General features: G+C 38.7%; 1 protein-coding gene across 1 annotated transcript in view; it reads right to left on the reverse strand.

The window, feature by feature from the left end:
- The window catches only part of dclk1b (doublecortin-like kinase 1b), a 62,071-nt gene that overhangs the window by 9,609 nt on the left and 29,551 nt on the right, over nt 1-22,911 (reverse strand). The window contains exons 4-13 of the mRNA XM_036564967.1: nt 22,609-22,708; nt 21,691-21,804; nt 12,710-12,804; nt 8,544-8,631; nt 7,606-7,775; nt 5,661-5,780; nt 4,824-4,970; nt 2,661-2,794; nt 1,640-1,717; nt 123-219 (exon numbers count right to left, since the gene is read on the reverse strand). Coding sequence (XP_036420860.1) covers nt 123-219; nt 1,640-1,717; nt 2,661-2,794; nt 4,824-4,970; nt 5,661-5,780; nt 7,606-7,775; nt 8,544-8,631; nt 12,710-12,804; nt 21,691-21,804; nt 22,609-22,708 — 1,143 coding nt within the window. The remainder of the gene's footprint in view (nt 1-122; nt 220-1,639; nt 1,718-2,660; nt 2,795-4,823; nt 4,971-5,660; nt 5,781-7,605; nt 7,776-8,543; nt 8,632-12,709; nt 12,805-21,690; nt 21,805-22,608; nt 22,709-22,911) is intronic.

Here is a 22,911-nt window from a genome sequence, read left to right on the forward strand (position 1 = left end):
AGGGAACATCCATGATTTTTACAGATAAGTATGATTTTCTGTTTACTTTTTTGTTTCTTTTTTTTTTCTAAATCATGTACTCCATTCTTTTATTCGGTTTGTATACAATATACTACACATACCTTTGCTGAGTCCGAGACATTGTCCCAGTATGGAAGGGGGAAATCTAACTGTCCCATGAGAATTTGGTCAAACAGTGCCTCCTGATCCTCAGTGCTCCTGAACAGACACACAGCGTTTTTCATTAGAGACCATCTGGAGTGAGGCTTTTAATGCCTTTAGTAATGAATAATTCAGAATATCGTCACTGTCATATCAAATTCGAATATGCTAGCTTTCCTTTACCCTTGTTTGGACATTTCAAGATGAAAAGACCAACAGAAATGGTCCAAAAATCCCTTGAAATAAAACCTCCTTTTATTTTTCTACAACAGGAGTGGCAGCCCCCCCCAGTGTCCAGCACAGTTTGGTTATTTTCCTGCTCGTAGCACAGCAATTAAAAGGAATATCACCAAACCAAGCTGGAATCTGGCCATCCAGGACTGGAGTTTACCTTCCCTGCTCTCATTAAAGTTCTCCTGAAAGTTACAATTTCAGGGCATCCATACAGTATACTGGTCCAAACAGTGAGAGCTGTGGGCCCAATCAGTCACAGTCACAAACTGTTAATGATATGGAGGGATCTGACCTGAGGTCAGCCCTACAAATGTGGGGCCAGATTTTTTATTTCGCTCATAATCCTCGAAGAACATTATCTTCCCAGGCTTGGTCACAACTGGCTACTCCAGTGACTCTTTTTGAGCACCATTTTGTCATATTACGATCTTATCTGTGGGTGTTACTGTAGTAAAATTTAGGGCCACTTCAGAGTAGTGCTAACAGGATAAGACCAGAAAATATGTATGATCTATAAACAATATTCAGAAGAAAACCCTTCCACTCATTTTAAACTGAAATGTAATTTAGCTGTAATGTATTTAAACTAAAAGGTAAAGCCATCAACTCATTGTGGATGATAATTAAATAAACACAATAAGGTTGACTTGGCTTAATAGCCAACATAATACATTGTTATAATAAAAAATAAACAACAATATAAAATAAAGAAAACTCGTCCATCACTTCTTCTTTATTTTACTTTTATATTATTTTTTATGCATTGAAATGCAGCAACATAAACACAGGCATTAGAGTTATGACCACATGCAAGATGCAAAATAAATGTAAGTTCTTGCCATTGTTTATACAAATGGCAATAATGTACCATGTGGGGTTCCTCACTCTTTCCATTGGCTGTGTACATTATGAAATGCTGTCTGTCATTGGGAGATAGCAAAACGGCTGACATGCTTTGAGAGTCCAGCCTTAGGACTGTTTTCTGAACACCAGCTCAAAGTACTGAAAGCTTTACATAGTATAAGACTGGCAGCAATGTATCATATGGCCACCAGAGGGTGCATGATACTGAAGTTCAGCTGTGAGAATAGAGGATATTCTCATACGCTTTAAATGACTTGTCCTTGCCTTTCGATGCATTCAGAGAAGTGCTTTAGAAATCAGCCTCTAAGGCAGGAGCAGGAAACGTTAATCAACCTTAATGGATTTATGCTTAATTGAAGTGGCAACATGCACGACGTACCCACGGAACGGAGGGAAACCACACAGCAGAATGTACGTAATGACTCCAGCTGCCCAGATGTCAACCTTCAGGCCATATCTGTCGAGTGAGAAACACCATTCAATCAGTCATGTGCAAGAGTTGTCATGTTTTGTCGTTATTCATTCATTCATTCATTCATTCATTCATTCATTCATTCGTTCATTCGTTCATTCATTCATTCATTCAGACATGCTAAATCTAAAAAAAAAAAACATTTTCTTTTATTTTTGACCTAATAAAGATCCAGTTATTGAAAATGACTAAACATTAACATTAGTCATAAAGTATGAAATATAAAGTGTACATTTCAGAAAATTAATGAAATAACGATAAAATATTATCATTACACCAAATAATAAAAGTAAAAATTGTATACTGTAAATATGCAATGTATACATGGTTTATATGGTCTATGCAATATTATATGAACAAATAAAGTTGTATGCAACACCAGAAGTGTTCAAATTCCATGTTTTGTTGACTTTTTTTTTGTGAAACGTTTTCTCATCCTCTCCAGGGACCAAACGTAAATATTTCAGTTTTCTACAAATGTTTGTGCACAATTTCTATTTTATTTTGCTGACTTTAACATACTGGGGGAGGCAAAATAAAACATCCGATATATTTTATTTTACCCAACACATTAAATTCAGCAAATAAAAAGTAATTATGCATTAAAATGTGCAGAAGTTTGTCCTCTGTAGACGATGTGTTAACTTACTTTCAACAAAATATGTAATCTGACCTGAGATGCCAGAACTTTTGCATACAATTCTATTTCTGTTGTTTGCCACAGATTTAGTATATTTGTATAATTTTATAAATGTATAATTCATTAAGTATGAAGCAGATAAACCAGTGTGAGGTATGTTTTTGAGCACAAACAGAACACGAGTTAAATGAGTCTTTCTCCTGCTGTGTGCTCTCTGCCTCTCCTGCTCTTTACGTGTGATGAACGAGTGTTTGTGTTATGTAAGGCCCAGAGGAGAGAGTGACTCACCCGCTCTCTGCGATGATTTCCGGGGCTACGTACGTCGGGGTGCCACACACAGTGTACAGAGGCCCGTCTACCACTGTGGCCAAGCCAAAATCGCCCAGCTTCAGAGACTTACTGCCATCCTGGTGCTCATAGACCTTTAACACATACATACACCCACAAATACACACGAATTTTGTATTATGGTTATACTGGAAATACTAATGCACTGCGGCATGTACTCAGCAACAAGCTGCCACCACATATAAGCGATACTCTGTTTTCTTTTTTTTCCCTTCCTATTTCTAAAACTCAATGTTGTATTATGAAGCCCTCCAGGTCACAGTTTATCAGCTGTACATTGCACCTTAAAAGCTTAAATCTAACCTTAAAATGATTAATGTAAATAATCACATAAGGCCAAATCATTCTTCAGACAGTCAACCTTTTCCTCCAAGCCTTTCATTTCTTTATTAGATTCCAAGCCACTGTCATCAAACTACTATCACAGATTGTGTGTGCATGGTGATGAGTGCCAGTTCAGAGCTCCAGGGGCTGTGCATGCTGCAGGAGTGGGCTTACATAATCTCTCCTGGGCAAGGAAGAACATGCCTCTCCACACCGCTCTGATATTTGTTTGAAAAATGATGCTTGTAGGCTGCTGAGAGTATAACTAAAGATGAACTTTTAATTTTGTGCTAATGCAGTTTACAGCTTACAGTTTAGTCATCAACTTCTATTTTACCAGGTTGGCCAATAAATATCAAATTTGCTTACTATTTATTATTAAGCAGATGATATTTGTGTAAATGGATGTTTCTAGGTACTGTGAATAGTGTGGCATTTTGGCTCAGTCTCAAGCGTGCATGGCAGTGGTGTTATCCATTATGCTATGCCAACCAGCGCCATGCTGTTGTTCTAGATAATGCTGTTTAACCTTTAGCAGTTGTTATTGTTAGATTCATGTTTTACATATATTTACTAAGGGAATGGAAAATTACACTTATTTTCTGGTTAAAGCTGCCCTATGTAAGGTTTGGGGATTTGGAGACCTCTCTGGTGGAAATGTGCAATTGCATGCAATGTACAGAACAACATTTTGTAACTCTGTTTGTGCTTCGGACACCCTACGAATGGATGAATCTGATGATTGTGATGGACTGGTGACCTGTCCAGGGTGTATCCTACCCCCGCCCCCCTGACCTCTGGGATAGGCTCCAGCATCCCACCCCCCTCCCCGGCGACCCAGAAGGATAGGCAGTTTAGAAAATGTGTGTATTATTATTATTATTATTATTATTATTATTATTATTATTATTATATATTATTATTAAGCAGAAGAACTAATTTTATTTAACAAAAGCACTATATAAGACGTGGATGACGTCAGCGGGTGAGCAAGCGAGAATAATGAATTACACAGTGAAAGGCATCAAACAATACCTTTACCACAATATTTACCATAAGAGCAAGTAAAACTTTTAGATCTATAATGAGTATAGACTTAGAGAAGTATTAAGATGTTGGTTCTTTTAGACGTTAAGCACTTTACAGACCTGACCTGTAACTCACTCACTCATGTTTGCATTCTCCACAAGGGGGCACCATTAGCTGTCAAGTAGTTTTTGATGCATCATAAGAGTGCACTTTGCATGTGCAGTAGATCTTCTAGGAGCCTTTTTCTGCTGTTAATGGATGAGGTAACTCAGGCTAGATTTAACAGTATGCCTCTCTCTCTCTCTCTCTCTCTCTCTCTCTCTCTCTCTCTCTCTCTCTCTCTCTCTCTGTGCTTCAGTGGGAGTAGATGATTCAGGATGTTGTCTTACTGCAATAGCAATAAGCTTCTGTTACAAAACACTTATTCAACCACAGAAATAGAAAATGCTTTCTATGACTAAACTAGGCTTATTTTGTTCTGCCTTGTAAGAAATATATTTTTACATTTTGTTTTTGTCTCTTAAACCAGTGGTTTTCCATCCTGGTCCAGCTGCCCTGCAGGATGTTTTTTTCCCCTATTCTAACAAGATAAAGGACTTCATTAGCTCATTAGTTGCATCAGACTCTAAACTCTAAAATGTGCAGTGACTGCCATCCTGTGACACTGAGCAGGAATAGGAATAGAAACCACTGGCTTACAGCATTGCTCATTTAGTTAAGCCCTTGTAGCTGTGACAGAGAAATACCCACCAGTAGATTCTCCGGTTTGATGTCCCGATGCACGATGTTCAGGCTGTGCAGGTATTTAATGGCGCTGGCCAGGTTATACAGCATGCCACTGGCATCTCTTTCTGTGTATTTATTGGTGGATGTGATGGCATCAAAGAGGTCACCTCCCTGGATGTAAACACAATCCAAAAATAGAAAGCTACATCAGGGTCACAGGAAGTGGCAGTGCTGCAGCCCCCACAGTACCCCCACTTCCCATGTCCCTGATGTAGTCTAGCAATTGCAGTTAAACATTTCTGACAATTTTGAAATAGTTTAGCTGCAACTAAAAAAAAATGTACAAAAACAATAATCAGACTATAGTAAAGACCTACGTGTTTGTTTTAGGGTGGAGTTTGTGTCTTTATTTTATGTTTTATTTATTCATTTTCAAAGACTGCAGTAGCCATACGCTGTTTAAATTAATGCTGTATTTTCATAACAGACGAGCCAAATGGATTTCCTCCTCATTGCTGGCCGCTCTTGGGGCATGTCACTAAAACACATTATAGCACAGAATGTAAATAATCTCAAAAATTCAAATAAAAAACAAAGAAAAGGCATAATTTGCATGACATCATTGTATACATCCCTTAAAATTTTAGCCCCCCCACGTCAAAACACTATCCCATGTCCCTACATGTGGCTACACGTCATCAAACAGCATCAAACTCATTAAACTGCAGATTTATTATTCAGTTATTGATCTTAAGGCTGTTCACTGAGTAACTACTATGACCTCAGTAACCACAATGGAACAGACAGTTCATTAGAGTTAACTTGCTTGATGTGTAGGATTAAAAACGCTAATCAAGTTACCTTCACCAGCTCCATGACCAGGTAGAGCTCACTGTAAGTGTCCATCTCCTCAATCAGCAGGACAATGTTGGGGTGTTTCACTCTCCTCAAAATGGACACCTCATTCTGGATCATATGCTCCTGCACAGAACAGACAATGAGCGTGTTGACAATGAGCTACATGCACTGAATAATCCGATAACTGCAGAAAATTAGATTTTGTCAGAAATCTGATCAATGTGTTCATATGCACTTGGGTAATCAGATAATGGGGAAACTCTGGGTCTATATGATTTGGGCAGTAATCAGATTTCTGCTTTGCAACCAGCCAGTAAACTCACAGAAGAAGACGTGACGTAGCTTAAAACTCGAACTTCGTGCTGCGGCTTTTTGTTTAAAACATTGCGGCGCTTTACCTAAAAATACGAACACACATCATCTAGAAGATGAAGAATATTTGAATCCTTCATTCTGTCAAGCATGTAGTTGGATTCAGTGTTGCTGTAAAAGTGTTTTGCTGCATTTCGCAGCAACACTGCTGGCTTATTTCCGGTACAGCAGTCTGTTTTCGCACATGCACAGACTGAGAACTCTGAAAGAAATCCGAGTAAGGGTACACATGCACTGAGAAATCTGATTAGTGAGCTAAACTCCAGCTCTCTCTCTCAGATTTCTTAATCGGATTTCTAAACCTTACTTCGATCTAAGAAATCAGAGTATGCCATCTACCTGACCATTTGAATAATCCGATAACTGCAGAAATCCCATTATAATCGGATTATTGAGGGCATGTAAATGCACTCATTGTACATTACTTATCATTATCTGCTTAGATTGCTGCTTCTGCACTAAATGATTCTAAATGCAACATCAACCCACCAGAGAGGCCAGTCAAGCAGGGAAGATAAGGGTTTAAAGCCAACAAGACTAATTATCATTACACTGTATGGTTTATGCTTCTTCAAATGCTTTGTCCTTAACACCCTTAAAGGGGAATTCCACCAATATTTTAATGTTTCTGCATGATTCAATCAGATGTAAACAAAGTAATTCAGAGAGGTGTGATGCGAAATGTTCCTTTATAGAGGATATTACCAACTGATTTCTTTACAGTGATGTTGATAGGAACCAGGGGCCGTGATGTCCACAGCATAAATATAGGGATTTTATTTAATATCCAAAATCACAAGGGAGTCTACACTGTCTTCTGAGTTTTTATATGTAATGTTGGATTTGGTACAACTGGGGAAAATTCTTTCTTTTGGTATTTTGCCCAACACAAACAACATACCTCTCCACCATGAATGGATTTTACATATGTTTTAAATCAAAAGCTTGTCACAAAACTATTGCGAATCAATGTCTCAAATACCAGGTAACTTATAACGATTTCATGTAATAGCTTTCTATGAAGGAGCTTTTAGAGGCTTTGAACTCTTTAGTGGTCTGCTTCCTATCACCACCACTGTGAACAATTCTGACTCTTTACATTTCTCTAGAACAGAGAATTTAGCCTCAAACCACTCTGAATTACTCTTAACTCTTAACTATTACTATCTAAATATTTAGACACATCTCACTTTAGAGACTGGCTTATGGTTTCATGTACTGGTCTGAACGGTCATGTAAAAATGAATTATGGCTGTTTTTGGTATATAAAAGAATGCAAATGTTATAGATAAAAAAAAACAAGCGAAATAGTAGGATATGTTTGCTTTAATAGTGTTAAGAGCTCTAGTAAACTGAAAATACCGTTACCATATTAAGTTAATGCACTTTATTTTTTGCTGCATCATGTGTTGATCTGACACCAGCAGACCATGTCAACTGAAATATGAATTTTGTGGATTGTTACAGCCCTAAACTAACCTAACCTCAGACACCAAACATGATTGGATGAATGACAACATTTTCAGTAAGGGGGAAAATTTTGTAAACTTGAAATATTCCTTTAAAGTTGTCTCACCTTCCCTCTGCATTTGCCCTTGTTGATGATTTTGAGGGCGTACTCCCGGCCAGTGGATCTCTCCACGCACTCTCTCACAACTGCAAAGTTTCCATCTCCAATCATCCTCCCCACCTTGTACCGCTCTGCTATAGAGGCAGGGACCTGAGGGCTCTCCTCCATCACCTCGGCTACAGCAGGACACAAACCAACTGTTAGTTTTTGTAATTTACTATGAGACACCAATAATCATCTAAACCTGTAAACAATCTTCTTTTTATTTAAGCAATAGGACACAAGAGGGAGTGTGTTATTCGTGATAATCTTAACAGGTTCAGAATTCGCTGTAGGTCCACTGCCACACTCTTTTTCAGAATCTGGCCAAATGGGCTGCAGGTCAAATATCATATCGCTGCTGTCAGAAGAAAACCTTGTATCTCCATTTTTGACGTTTTCAGTTTTTGACATCATTTGAAAACGCCTGTTGCCCTTTACATTGTATGTAAATTGATGAATGGACTAAAAGAAATGACCTAAAATTAGTTGGAAAAAGTCTGCTTCCATTGACTTACATTAAAAGTAACAAGGTAAGAACAACGATATAAAAGTTATCTAATGTGTCCATTTTCTGGTACTGTATATGCTGAAGTAGGCAATTAATAATGATTAGCTACAGTCATTATTTTGCAATCGGTGCTCAGCATAATATTATTATGAAAAAAACATGCTTTTATCACAAATAACAGCACAGGCAGAGCACTTCTGAACCAATCAGATTGTGTTGTTGTAAAATACAAAGCAATAACTGGTTAAACTGTATTCAGATTGACTTTAGGTACGTGGATAAGTCAAACAGTCTTTTGAACTAATTGGCATTCACACAAAGAGCACTTCTGATTCTCAGTCTTGTGATGAGAGGAGATGGTGATGAGGGTGAAGTCTCAGCAGTGGTTTCTTACCCTCACTGCCAGGGCCATCGCCCTCGTCCATGGAGCTGCAGACTTTAGTGGAGGCCAGAGAGAGGGAGGAGCCACTGTGCTGAGAACTCTGTAAGAGAGATAGGAAAAGAGAGATGGTGCCATTTAAACTCTGCTCAAAGTGTAAAGTCCCCTTAACAGCACAGTGTTTACGTTATATATGTTTTAGAATTTTATGAAATGTCATAAAGTAGCAACTGCAAAACTCAGCACAGAGCTTTTAATTTGAAACGATGGTTAAAAGAAGTGGACGAACATTGCACAAACAGTCGGAGCCGAAGTGCCGAATGAAATGAATGTTGTCAGAGGAGTGGATTATTCAGGCTAACTTAGCATGCCATGAGGAGGCTGGGTTGACCTTATTTTGCAATGTTACTAAGTTCAGTTTTACATTTTGTGAACTATTGTGGAAAATGGTGATCTGAACTATAAATAAAGTCAGTCAAAAGAAACTTTTCATCTGTTTTATTCTGTGCAAATCTGGCTACTTGCTCGTTGTGATGTGTTAATGCTAGCCAGCTAGCTAGCTAGCCAACGAGGGTGAGCTTCTGTTAAGAACGCTCCGGCCTGCCACCACTGCTGAAAAAATCCTAGAGGTAATACTGCAGCATAACTGCACTATTGGCATTACAGCAGGCAGCATCTAGCTGCTTGTTTTTTATTTTTCTTTTTATAATCATAAAATTTGTACCCATTTTTTCAGCAGTTATGGCAATCTGTTGACTGTTAGCTTTTATTTTTATAGGAATTTCAGAATGTCTCAGCAGGGGCTGACACCGTGACATCACATGGATTCCATGCATTGGATTGGTCCACTCCAGCTCCGCCTACTCATCATTCCACACACCTGTGGCTTATTCGTAAGACTGATGATGACACCTGTATATAGACAATTCTTCCAAAGTAGTTCTAACTGTAGTCTAACTGTATAGGTGGAGCTTTATTTTAGTCACACCCCTGCAGGAAGTGAGACTTCATCCCTGTCCCTCATGGCCACATGGTGAGCAATTAGATCCCACTGTTTTGAAGTAAATGTGTCCCAAAGTCTAAAAATCAGGTTGTAACACTAACAAGTGTCACATATTTTCTGTAATTAAGTAAAATTTGTGTATTAATGAAAGATAATTATATTCAAGGCTGTGTTTGCTAGTCATATACTGGATAGTGTTTACAAGCTCTGCTCAAAACTGGTTAAAACTGTTACTACCTAACATTTGGTAAAATCTCAGTAGTGTTATATTTTTTTCACCCTTTGTGAAGTCTACTAATCCTAATTAGTCTAATAGTATAATAAATTATTTTTAGTAGTCGTTGCATCTTCATCACCTAACAAAAACATGCCATTGTCCAAATAAAACATGCAGGATCCGGCTGCTCATCTTCCACAGTTTGTAATTAGTTCATAGAGTTGGACAACGAGGGGCTCTACTGTTCCCTACTCTTTCTGGTGCTCTACATTTCATACCCTGACCGCAGGACAGCCGCTTCATATGGCGAAAAAAATAAATAAAAAAACAGCAGTTTCCATGGAAACACTCTGGCCTAGACATGCTAAGAATAATTCAGCATGAGAGCAGGTTGAGGTGAAGCTTCCTGCCCTCACCGCTTGCCATGTATGGTCACTTCCTGTTCCTCTCAGCAAAGCCCTAAAACTGACATTGAAGATCTCGTGCAATGTTTTACACCATGAATACCATCCCCTCCCCTTCATTAAAGCTTTAAATAACAGACTAGAGGGTGAAGTTGTAAATCGGTGGCATGTATGTAAATCACTCTATGTATGTTACTTTTGCCTGGATAAAAGTGTGTTTTATAAAAGCTCTCCTATAATCTGATATTCAAAGTCAGCATCATAGGCACCAACTAAACACTGAGTCTATCTGGGTGACCTGCATTTTCTAAGACAGACTCTGCACTTGTGCCCCTGTTCTCTTTCACAGGCTTCAGCAAAAGCAGAAGATGAGTTTGACCTATATTTGCAAAAGCTGTATTTAACTTAGACTGTTCAAAAAGGTCAGAGCCCACCAAAGTACCATTCTGTCAGTAGTGATCGTGCCCAAGCTTTGCCTTTATTACAGCTTCCATTCTGTTCAGGATACCTGCGTAGAGTTTTTCATAGAAATGTGCAGGAACATTTTTCCACACCTCCAAAGTTCAGTCTTAGAAGTTGGTTGCATTTTCTGTTTTTCGTCCAAGAGGTCTGAATGGTGGTCAGTTTGTTCAGAGATTACCAGCAGCTTCTTTGTTTGATTTACAAATATTCTTTTCCCTTTCTCGGTAAGGGCTTCTTGATAGCTACACATGCTTTCAAACCTGTAGCATTCAGTTATCTTCACACAGTGGAAGGTAGAACAGATACACCACATATGTGAAGCAAAAGTGGAAACTGATTTTCTCCTTATCTGATGTGGACAGTTTTGGTGGTCCACCAGGTTTTGCATGGTTGTTAAGAGTCCAATTTTCTGTGTATCTTTTTTGAACTCCAGTTTTGGAAACTCCTACTTTTTCACTTATTTTCCTTTTATTTTCCTTTGCCTTATGCGAGGATTCCTATAAGGCACTGAATTTATATTGTTCTTTAGACTGAAGGAGAGCCTGGATGAAACATTGGTGAAATTCCACTGGAAATGAATATAAAATCACTGAAAGTCTTAGGGGAAAGAAAACCAAAGCTACTGAGGAAGTCACCTACAGTATCGTGTATGACTTTCTCAGTTGAGTGTCTGGTGAAAGCTTTTCATGTTAGTAATTATGATCACTAAAACATATCGCTGTTGTCGGAAGAAAACCTCGTATCTCTAAAATGGTAAAGGAAAAAACCTACTTTACCTTTAATGTAAGTCAATGGAACCAGACCTTTGCCAAGTCATTTTGGGCTGTTTCTTTTGGTCCATTCATCATTAAATTTACACACAATGTAAAGGATAACAGGCATTTTCAAATTAAAAACTGAAAAATGACAAAAATGGAAATACAAGTTTTTCCTCCGACAGCAGTGACATGTCATGTTTGTCTTACCATAAAAGTTGTTCACATTCGCATTTGTGCATCCTACTAGTCTTATTAGTGTCTGCTGCAAGGATTAATGTCTGATTTGTAGTTTTTGTTGAAATAAGTAGTGAATCTCGGTCTCAGACATTATTCCAACAATGTATCATTCAAGTGCAGTTGAAGGGGAATTCCACCAATTTTTGAAAAAGTCTGCATAATTACATCTTTAATATGTAAACAGTCATTCAGTGTTTGATGTGAAAACTTAATGAGTCAGAATTGTTTACAGTGGTGGTGATGGGAACCCGACATATGAAGAGTCTCTAAAAGCTCCCTCACAGAAAGCTATTTCATGAAATGGGAACAAATATCTTGTCTGATGTCTGATACATTGTATTAAAACAGTTTTATGATGAAGTTTTGCCCTAAAAATTCATTGACAGGTACAGCATTTTACACTTAACAACATTATATTTAAAATTCAGCAGACATGTCAAGATTGTCTGGTGGTTTTAGATCGTAAGTACAATGACTACATTTGTGATGTAGACATCACAACCCCTGCTTCCCATCACCACCACTGCAAAGAAATCTAGAAGTTTCTCTAGAACGGGGCATTTTTCATCAAACCACTCTGAATGTCTTTGTTTACATATCATGCTTTTAAATATGCAGAGATTTTCTAGTGGAGCTCCCCTGTAAGTCCATGGTAAATATATATATACTACATTTTCATTTGAACACTTTTAGGCAAACAAGCTTCATAACATTTTAGATTAAAGGCCAGTTCCTAAGGTGTTGGTTGGTGGGTGAAGAAAGAGGACAGTGTGGCCAAAACTCTACCACATGCTTCAGCTCTGAAATCAGTTGTAATGAAACAGGAGCCAAGTCCAGAGGCTCATCTCTGGTTGCTAGGAAACATTCAGGGAGTACAGGGAGTTATTCTGTACACATGGAATGCACTAGGATAGCATTTAAAGAGGTTGTCACAAAAATTAGTGCATGTGAATAGCCTGAAATGAACATCAGTAAAAACTGGTTATGCTCAGTGATTAACAGCCTAAGACCAAAACAAATAATGTACAACAAACCCGAGGTTTGAAATAAAAAGGCTAGAATTAAGAGTTTCAGGATGGCCAAAGATGAAAGGCTCTTACCCGCCGTCTCCTGAGGCTGGCCGGGCTGGTGGGAGAGGGGCTCGGGGATTTTCCTGACCGAGGGGTAGACAGCTGACTGCCTGCTGTTCCATTTGCTGAGGAGAGAGCAAACAGAAGAACAGCTCAGTGAACTTCTTTTTGATTTAAATGCAGGTACTGAGAACGTATTCAGCTTCAACTGAGTAGTCTTCCCAGACATTTCCAGAATCTTTCATTGCACGACAAAAGCAGCACCTTGTGATGAAACGAGAAGAACAAGACCTTTCGTGGTTTTCTTCAGATGAAATCTTTTCAGACTCGCCAACATAAGCAAAAGAAAAAGGATGCTTATAGCTGGCTCTACATCATTTCTTGAGTGAAACCTGAACCAACATTCATTAATGTCCTGTAAAAACAACATATCCACATCCATAATGAACGTGCTACAGCAGTTGCCGCTGGGCTGTAATTATATTAGAAATTCATGCCCTGAAAACTGAGCATTAATCAACTTCATGGCATGATCAACCACCACCAGCACTCAGACTCAATGCAATCTCAAATTCTCCTTAAACAACAAAGAACAGCATGCTGGATTTTAATATGAGTTATAAATGAACCATTTGTATCGCCCACTAGCTGAAATCTTTACAAAGAACAAAATAAAAGCCCCTTTGATTAGACAAAAGATCCAGTAAAGCTGCTTTTTGATACCATCCACAGTAAAAAGTGCCATGCGAGTCAATCTGAATTGACCTGAACCGAACAGAATTCCTCTTACCTATTCCACAGTGTAGCAAGCTGCTGGAGGAGAGGGTTAGGGCTGCCAAGCTCATGCTGGCTGAGTGTGATTTTCTGTGAATGAGCTGTGGAGTCGAGGGGGTGAGCTGTAATAGTCGGCTGCTGAACAGTCATAGGCAGACTGCTGCTCTTGCGTACGTGTGACGTCAGCACTAGCTTAAGCAACAGGAGTAGCTGTCATGTGCAGGGAAATATGAACTATGAAAGGGATCCTATCTCATAATAAGATATAATAAGATCCAATCTCACAAACTCAGCATGCGAGAAGCTTTTTATAACAGTGGGAGCATAACTGAGTGGAATCAGACTGAAGAAAAACAAAGTATAATTGCAAATTACACTATCACCCAAGGTGCCAATACCTCTCCGAGTCAGGCTTGATTGCAAGCACCTAATTTCATCTTCTAGCTAATCCAAGGAAAGAGCTAAAGTGCAAAACAAGTCTAAATTTAGATTTCCCACTACTGCGCTGAAGTTTGTCACTACACTCTAAATAATACATCCCCTTTATGTGGGCACTTCTATTTCAGTTGGCCATCTCTCAGTATGACTGAAAGCGTACCATGTTATTTTTGGGTTAGAAAACACTCCATGAGCCATCAGCCTGGCTGTTTTTTTGTGTGTGCTACTCCAGAATGGAGTGCAATTGCAGTATGAGTAATGTGTGTAAACTGTTGGTCAAAACAAGCTGTCTAGATTGAAGAGTGAGAAAAAGCAAAACATTGAATCAAAGAGGATGTCTGACGTACAAACTGAAAGAAGTTGTATTTTATTTTTTATATAACAACATCTATATATCACTGCTGTCGGAACAAAACCTTGTATCCCCAAAATGACAACTTCACACGAGAACGAAAAAAAATACTTGAAATTACTCTTAATGTAAGTCAATGGAACCAGACTTTTCTCCAAGTCTTTTCAGGCTGTTTCTTTTGGTCTATTCATCATGAAATTTACACACAATATAAAGGCCAACAGGCATTTTCAAATTATGTCAAAAACTGAAAAACTGCAAAAATGGAGATACGAGGTTTTGTTCTGACAGCAGCAGTGTGTTGACACTATTTGTTTGAATGGAAATGTGCAGCATGCTTCCATCCAAAGTCCATACAATGTGGGACATGAGGAGAACGCTTTTTGACTACAATCCTCAAGAAGCTGGGGTTTCATTTATGGATCATACTAAAAAATTCATTACAGCATTTGAGTAGGACCGATTTATAGAAACATAATGTTCACAAATCACGTACTGTAATGCCTGTGGCGCCCTGGCACTGCTGTTCATACGTCAGACTGGAAAACTGTGTTCATCTACACCTTTTCATATTAAATTCACATTTTATAAATCACTACATGTGAATTTTCACATACGATCATTTTCAAAGCTATGTATATAAATGCCTTCCTTATAAATGAGGCCCCAGATGACAGGTGTGTCTTGCACACAAAAAGAGCACAGAATGTCCCCTCTCTTCATTCAGCTCATAATTATTTAATAATTAATAATAAATGTAATAATTATTTTTGGACTGCTTTGACTTTTAAAATGAGAAATGCATGTGTCCTGTCTTGGTGAGGTTCCTCAGGGGCCGACACTTTCCATTAAAGATTGTGTTTAGATCTGCAAGCAGATGCAGGTTCTTCCATAATTCAGTTCCCCAGCATGTAAGAATGCTTTCATCATGCCATATCATAAGTACATCTGGAGCTGCATCTTATAAAAAGTAAACAGGGTCATTAACCCTTTAATGCCAATTCAAAACAGCTCAGAAACTATCGCAGTGTATCAAACAAAGGCAGCATAGAGGTTCTTTCATATAGAGATTACAGGGACATCAAGTGAGTCTCTGCAACACTGAAGCCGTGCTTGGTAAAAGAGTTATTTCAGCTTAGAGAAAAAGCTATAATATGATTGTGTGAATCTAAACACATGAAGGAATAGAGAGAATAAAAAGAGAAGGCCAGGAGTTCAGTTCTGGCCTACTTAATGAATTCCCATGTTGCAAGACTGCTCTGCTCATGGAAACAAGCTACAACATAACAGCCCCTATCCACTCCAGTGTCTCAGTAATTAACAGAGGCTCTTTGTCTCTGTGGTATTCCATCCTTATTTGGAGTGCCTAATCATCATGCTGTTCTTCTAGACTTAAAATGAGAAAAGTGGTTGATCTCAGTGAGGAACTTGTGCAGCTAACACAGACATAGGAGGAGTGGGTTTCAGGGTTTAAGGATTTCTTTTTCTCCTCAGCTATTAGACGACACTGCAGTTCACAAATCTGTGTTCCCTTCCAGCTCCTCATATCCTAGTTGCTCTTGATAGATGGCCAATGTTCTTAAGCAATGCAACTCATTTGGGACAAACTAGTCAACGAAACAACAAAATATTAGAGGTGTAAAAATGCACCTAATGCAAAGAATCAGCAATGTAGAGGCTTTGAAAACCCATTGGTATTTCCAAACTAGTACTTGACTACTTGTTCTCAAAACCACCCTTAAAAACGATAACTTTTACATTTCATTTATTAATATGAACTAGCCGATAATTTTAAGCATGTTTGTTACTGCAGCACGTCTCGGCATGGTGTTGTAGAGGTTTTTAATGGTGTCCTGCCATAATCCCATGCAGCTTGAATCCCATGCAGCTTGAATATTTTCACACAGTTCCAGCAGGTTTTGCAGTAGGGGTGGCCCCTTATTTCCAGTGAAGGGAAATCGTAATGCTTTAGCAGACCAAGATGTTTATCAGACAATTCTGTGCTTCCAACTTTGTAAGAACAGTCTGGGGAAGAACCTTTTCTGTTCCAGCATGACTGAGCCCCAGGGTGCAAAGCAAGGTCCATAAAGGCCTGGCTGGGTGAGTTTGGTGTGGAAGAACTTGACCTGGCCCGTACAGAGCCCTGACCTCAACCCCATCAAACACCTTTGGGATGAACTAGAATGGAGATTGTAAGCCAGGCCCTCTCATCCAACATCAGTGTCTGACCTCACAGATGTTCTTCTGGATGAATGGGCAAAAATTCCCACAGATACTCTAAAATCTTGGAGAAAGATTAGATTAAGTGACCCTTATTGGTCCCACAGCAGGGAAATTTCACCTCTGCATTTAACTCATCTGTGCAGTGAAACACCACATATACACTAGTGAACACACACACTAGGGGGCAGTGAGCACACTTGCTCAGGGCAGTGGGCAGCCCTTTCCGCAGCACCTGGGGAGCAGGTGGGGGTTAGGTGCCTTGCTCAAGGGCACTTCAGTCACGTACTGTCAGCTTAGGGGATTGAACCGGTGACCTTCTGGTCACAGGGCTGGTTCCCTAACCTCCAGCCCATGAAAAGCGTGGAAGCTGTTAGAGCTGCAAAGAGGGACAAACTCCATATTAATGCCTTTGGATTTAGAACAGGATGTCATAAAAACTCCTGTAGGTGTAATGTGTAGGTGTCCCAATACTTTCCTACCCATAGTATAACATGTATATGTATGTATGTGTGTGTATATATATATATATATATATATATATAATGTATGTATATGTAATATATATACACGTGAGCATATCTAAAAATATATTAATTGTTGAGGTTATGTACCTCAAAGTGTTTCTAAGCCTTTGCATTACTTTTTGCATGATAAAACCTAAAGACACATATTTTTTGTCAGGAGTACTAGTACCAAGCCCAGAGAACACAGGCTGCAGGGCTAAGGGGCCACTGAATCTGTGATCACTGTCACCCTGCAGAATGTGTCTCCTGGTCAGATCATTATCTTTTTAGCAGTTTCTGTCTGACCTCTGCAGGGTTTTCATTTGTACACTTCTGAGTTCATGATCCCATCAATAAACACAAGCTCACTGACACTACTGTAAGAAAAACTGTCTCAGACCTTAGTCCATCAACGTTGTGCCAGAAGTATTTTTTCTGTATCAAACATCATTTCGTTAAACACTTTATGAAATAACCTAAAGAATTTCTTTAAAGTTTGCAATGGTTAAATGATCAAATTGCCCAAATTTAGGGAAACTGTGGATAAATCTTTTACAGGATAGAAGTCTTTTACACAGCAGTGTTTCTCTAAGTACAGCAGGGCACTGCAATGAGGTACAGTGGTTTGTAAGTCAGGCTGATTGCAAGACGATCCACTCTGCATACTGCACTGACTCTCTGAGCACGCTGCTGTAGAAAGAGACGGCTTGCACAAATGTGGCACACTCAACCACCCACTCAGCACCAGTGGCAGCTGGACTACAAGGGTTTCACTAGAGAGAGAGACAGAGAGAGAGAAAGAGAGAGAGGGAGCCATATCTTTTCCTTATGTAATGTATTTGCTTGACCTGAAAAATGTTGATGGAGACAATGACTCACACACTCAGGTCCAGACAGGCTTGTTTACTAAATTATAGTTAGTTCTACTTGATCAGTGTGTGATGACTTGGTTAAAGCACACTTTGTTGAGTAATTGCCTATTTCCTCATCGTTATCACTGTAGTAAACAAGCATTCAAAGTATTAGGTATTTTATATAATGTCAACATGACGAAAGCATGTCTTCTGACTCAACAGAACAGCAAAATAAACAAGAACATCACAAAAGCATGAGTAATGCGGCTGTGCATGCGGTTTCTGATCTCAGGAGCATTTCAGCTACTTGAACAAAAAAGCTCAGAATGCTTTTTAAGATTACTAATAAAATATGTACGAGTACAGAGAGTATCTTCTTTACATTAGACTATATCAACAATGCAATGTAACATACTTTTCCTTTACATGACTATAGAGGAGGGCAACATATGGAGATACAGGAACCGCTCAAGATCCCAAGCATATTACCTTTAGGATTTACAAGAATGCAAATGTTTAGAATTGCTATGAGGTACGCAACCTCGATTTCACTTTTTGTTCCAAAACAGGGGTTTTAGTCATTCCGGGCCACAGTTCTGCAGAGATTTGTGTTTTCTATCTGAATTCAAATCACAAAGGTCTTGGTAATTAGTTGGTGAGCTGAATCAAGTGTGTTAAATGAGGAGGAACATTAAAGTATTTCAAAGGATGTTCCTGACCCTTTCAAAGGATGGTTCTTTAAAGAACCATTTTTATGAGTGTGAAGAACCTTTTTAAAGTTTAAAAGATCATAACATAATATAAAGCTTCTAAACCAATTAAAGACTTTTCTTACCATTCATTTCATCTAAGCCAAGAACCACTTAGGAACCTTTTATTTTTGACTTTTGGAATAATAGGTCACTGTTATTTGTACTCACGTCTGAAGTTTATAACTGGCATGTATGCCGTGCAGTGCAAAATGTTCTTTGATACCACTGCAATACGCACTTCCAGTACATCTAATATCATAATGCAGACTGTAGCTAATCATGCCAACTTTGCAAGGACTGCCTGCTAAATGTGTACTTGTGAGGTGCAGGGTTTCAAAGGTGCAGTGAAATAGTGGAACTGTAAACTAGACCAGGACAAAAGAGAAAATGAAATTGCAGAGACAAAGGGACCACTGTTAATAAGTGACTTACCACCAAAACTTTTCGAGTTATGAAGGTTTGGCTTTGACACCCAAATATTACATTTTATGTCCAGTACGAATTGGGCACACAAGGCTGAATCCAGAGTGGTTCTTTGTTAGACACACTGTGCTCTGTTTAGATTCAGTAGCCATTATTTTAAGACCTACGTGCTGCAGTTTGTGAAGAGAAGGGAGCCATTTGAGATTCTGCCTAAAACAGTTTGCGGCAGTGTTGTGCCACCTGACCCGAATACTGTGCTCTGATTCGCTGAACGGACTTATCATGTTCTGCTCTGGTGTTTGACTGTTTCAGCCATAAAACGTGAACTTGCAATGCCCTGAATGTGTATATATATATATATATATACACACACACAGATAGATAGATAGATAGATAGATAGATAGATATTATTCATACATACGTATATCTTCCTGCACACTAAATATGTAACAATGCAAGAACAAAAGTAACCTATTAAATTGTATTTTTTTTTATTGATTAGCAAAGTTTGCTTCAGATAAACTTCACTGTCAAACAGCGCCACCTAAACCTTTCAGGATGAAAAAAAAACAATCAATACCAATTACCATTGATTTGTTTGTCCAGCTTCCACAGCATGTCTCTTCTCCCTCTGAGGCAGCCAGGAAGCTACTGTGGCTGCTCTGCTTTGCTCGTGGCCTCCAGTCAGCAATTACGCTGAACCTGTGACAGTAATGGCCTCTTGAAACCTTCTGCTGTCAAATCAAACCATCAGCACTACCATCACTTCTTCATGGAACTTTGCTGGACATTTCTGAGAACGAGCCTGCAGCTGTGGTTTGGTTCATGGGGGGGCTTTATTAGGGAAGCCTGAGTGGCCAGCAGCCGCTGAGTGACGAGGCGTTCAGTGTCTGAAGGACGGAGGCTGCTAACCTGCAAACCATGGAGGAACAGCAAGTACCAAAGCAAAGTAATTGTTCTGTGGTCATTGATTTTGTTGTTCTGCTTGTGTACTTGCACAACACCGGATGTTTGCTCATTCTCATCAAAGGAGAAATGATTCATGCTCCATTATTAGGATGTCAACAGTGCAGTAAGAGCTGAATGGAACATGTTTTTAATAGTACTTTGTTGTGCTACAAAACTGTGGGAAAAATAAGTATCAGGATGTTTGTAAGTGTACTTTTTGCAATAATTGTGTTGATGGATGTCAGGGCTAAAGGGGAAACCTTTCAGAGGCTTTCAGGGATATATATACATATCCCTGGGCAGAGGTCAGGAGGTGGTGGTCTGGTCAACAGAATTTTTCAGGGCCCCAGCCATGTCTTTGTGCAGGCCTGGTTGATGTAATGTATTTATTTCATGTAGAAATTATGCACATATTTGAGTCCAGAGAAATCAATGGACTTTTTGTGCACCCAAAGAGCAGAGCAAACTAAAATGGGGCAAATAAAATAAACAAATGCTATTAAAAGCCGCAGACATGAAGACGATGAGTTATAGTACTATAAACATTAATAAACCCAGTAATGCAGCATCAGGCTGAAATTAGACTGGAACAGAGTGAAAGACTCCATATACTGCCAACTTTGTGAGTCAGAGCCCCACACTGACTGAACAAGGTGATTCAGAACTGCACTGGAATCTCAACCCCCACACCTCAACTACACACAGATTTTTCATTCACATTACTCTTATATAAGATAATACCACAATAAACACAAGTGCAAAGTCTACCACGTCCATTAAGCGTTACTACACTTCTGTAAATCACTCATGTACTTCAGTTGTCCAGAATATGTATGTACATGTTTTAACCCTTAGAAGTCCCAGTTACTGCTGGTGATAACAAAAGTATGGTGTAATTTAAAATGAATTATTTCTTCCTCATAGCTCAATGAAACAATGTGGCACTTTCAGGTGACACCACATTTGTGTTTGTAGGTACAACAGAAGAGCACTTCCGAACTGAAACAACTATTCATTATCGATCAACTTCAACATTAAAAAAAAATTGTCAAATTTTCGGTTAGAGATTTTTCGTTTACATTTTTAAGGTGAAATCTGGCGTCAGTTACAGACTTAACCTGAAGAGGGCAGCAGTGTTGTGTTTGTGTGAGCAGACAGTGAAAGAAGAAAAACAATTATGTCTGAAAGTTTAAAAAGGAGAAAAATCCAGGAGCATTTTCTTAAAATGATGGATAAAGTTTCACATTCAACATATCATCACTTCCGGGACAAAACATCATATCTCCATTTTTTTGCCATCATTTCAAATTGCCAGCTGCTTTTCACAGTGTCAAAATTTCTTGATAAACAGACCAGCAGAAATACTCCAAAATTAAGTGTGACAACTAATATCTCTACTAACTTCATTAAAAGTTTCCCTTCTCCTGTAAATTTATCTTTTCTGAGATATGAGGTTTCGTTCTGACAGCAGCGATATGCAAGTCTGACTTAGCTTTCCATGGAAGCACAATGTTACCCTCAAACACCTGAAAAGAAATCATGCTGCTGTTGATTCTGAAGCAGCAGGACAGTCAGTAGCTTTCATGTTGTGAGAGTCATGTACTGTAATCATGTCCTGTAATGCAAATGAGTAAAAGAGCAAAACTAGTGTAATAACTACTAACTGTTAAATCGTTAACTATCTGGATGATGGTGTGATTCTGAGGCAGGCAGTGCTGTATTATTGGGATTTGACGCTCGTACCTGAGCTGTTGGAGGCGGGGGATTTGCTCCTGCGTGAAGCTCCACTGCGAGGAGAGCAGCGGCCCTGCATGGACGAAATCCGACCGTATGACTGCGACTTCACCACCCTGCATTCTGAGAGAAAGACAGCCCAAATAAGGGAACTACTACAAAAGCAACAGATTGACCAAAACCTTGTTACTCCATTATTTGAAACATTTACTTACATCAATTAAAAATGACTTCCCTTTATATTATGTGAAAATTTCCACTAAAGCATTAGAAATGCACCTGTTACATTTCACAGTAGCCAAGAAATGCAATTTCTGCCTATTCTGGAGGTGCCTCAGTTTTGGGACTAAGCATTCTTTTCTTCAAAAACGTTGATGGAATATATTTAAATGACTAAAATGTATACAATTTACATATTTACACATTGATTTTTGTCTTAGTAGGTGAGCAAACAACTCAACGTTCATGACAGTGTATTTATTGTGTCACCAAGACTATTCGTTGTGTTTAAAGTTTATTTTTTATCATGGCAGTTGCACACAATTGTTTGATATGAATAAAGTTACAGTTTGATATGAATAGTCTGAATTTTTTTCACAGCAGGGGGGTCTCACCCCTCCCCTTTCATCCCTCATTGCTCCCTAGCAGCTCACCAAAGAGTAAGAACATTTAACAGTGTCCTTGTTGATCTGATAACAGAGTTAAGGGGAAAAATATTTATTTGATTATATTAAATATTTCCAATATGCTGGTGGAATGGACACTAGATGGTCCATTCATCAGGGTATTTCTGCAGCTCAAGGGCAGTTTTAAAAATGGAGCTACAGATGGATTCCCTGGCCAAAATGATACAAAATGTGTTAATGGAACCAAAACGATGTCCAAAGGTATACAAAAAAGGTAAGAGCAGCATTACATGTATCTTACCACTCTCATCCAGTAGGAAGTCATCCTGGTAGCGGAACTTCTCCGGTCCACAGGCAATGAATATGTCGTCCTCACCAAAGAAGTCTTGGAGGCACATCACCTGGAAATGTGACAGAGAGCGAGAGGGAAAGAGATTCTTAAAAGGCAACAACAGTGAAAAGTGTTTTTTTTTGTTTTTTGTTTTAGTTTACTATTTACTGAAAAGAAAATACTAGGTTTCTCTTAACTGTTTACCCATATTGATCAGTATATATATATATATATATATATATATATATATATATATATATATATATATAATAT

The sequence above is a fragment of the Colossoma macropomum genome, unplaced genomic scaffold (assembly GCF_904425465.1).
Source record: "Colossoma macropomum unplaced genomic scaffold, Colossoma_macropomum, whole genome shotgun sequence".
Classification (NCBI taxonomy): Eukaryota; Metazoa; Chordata; class Actinopteri; order Characiformes; family Serrasalmidae; genus Colossoma; species Colossoma macropomum.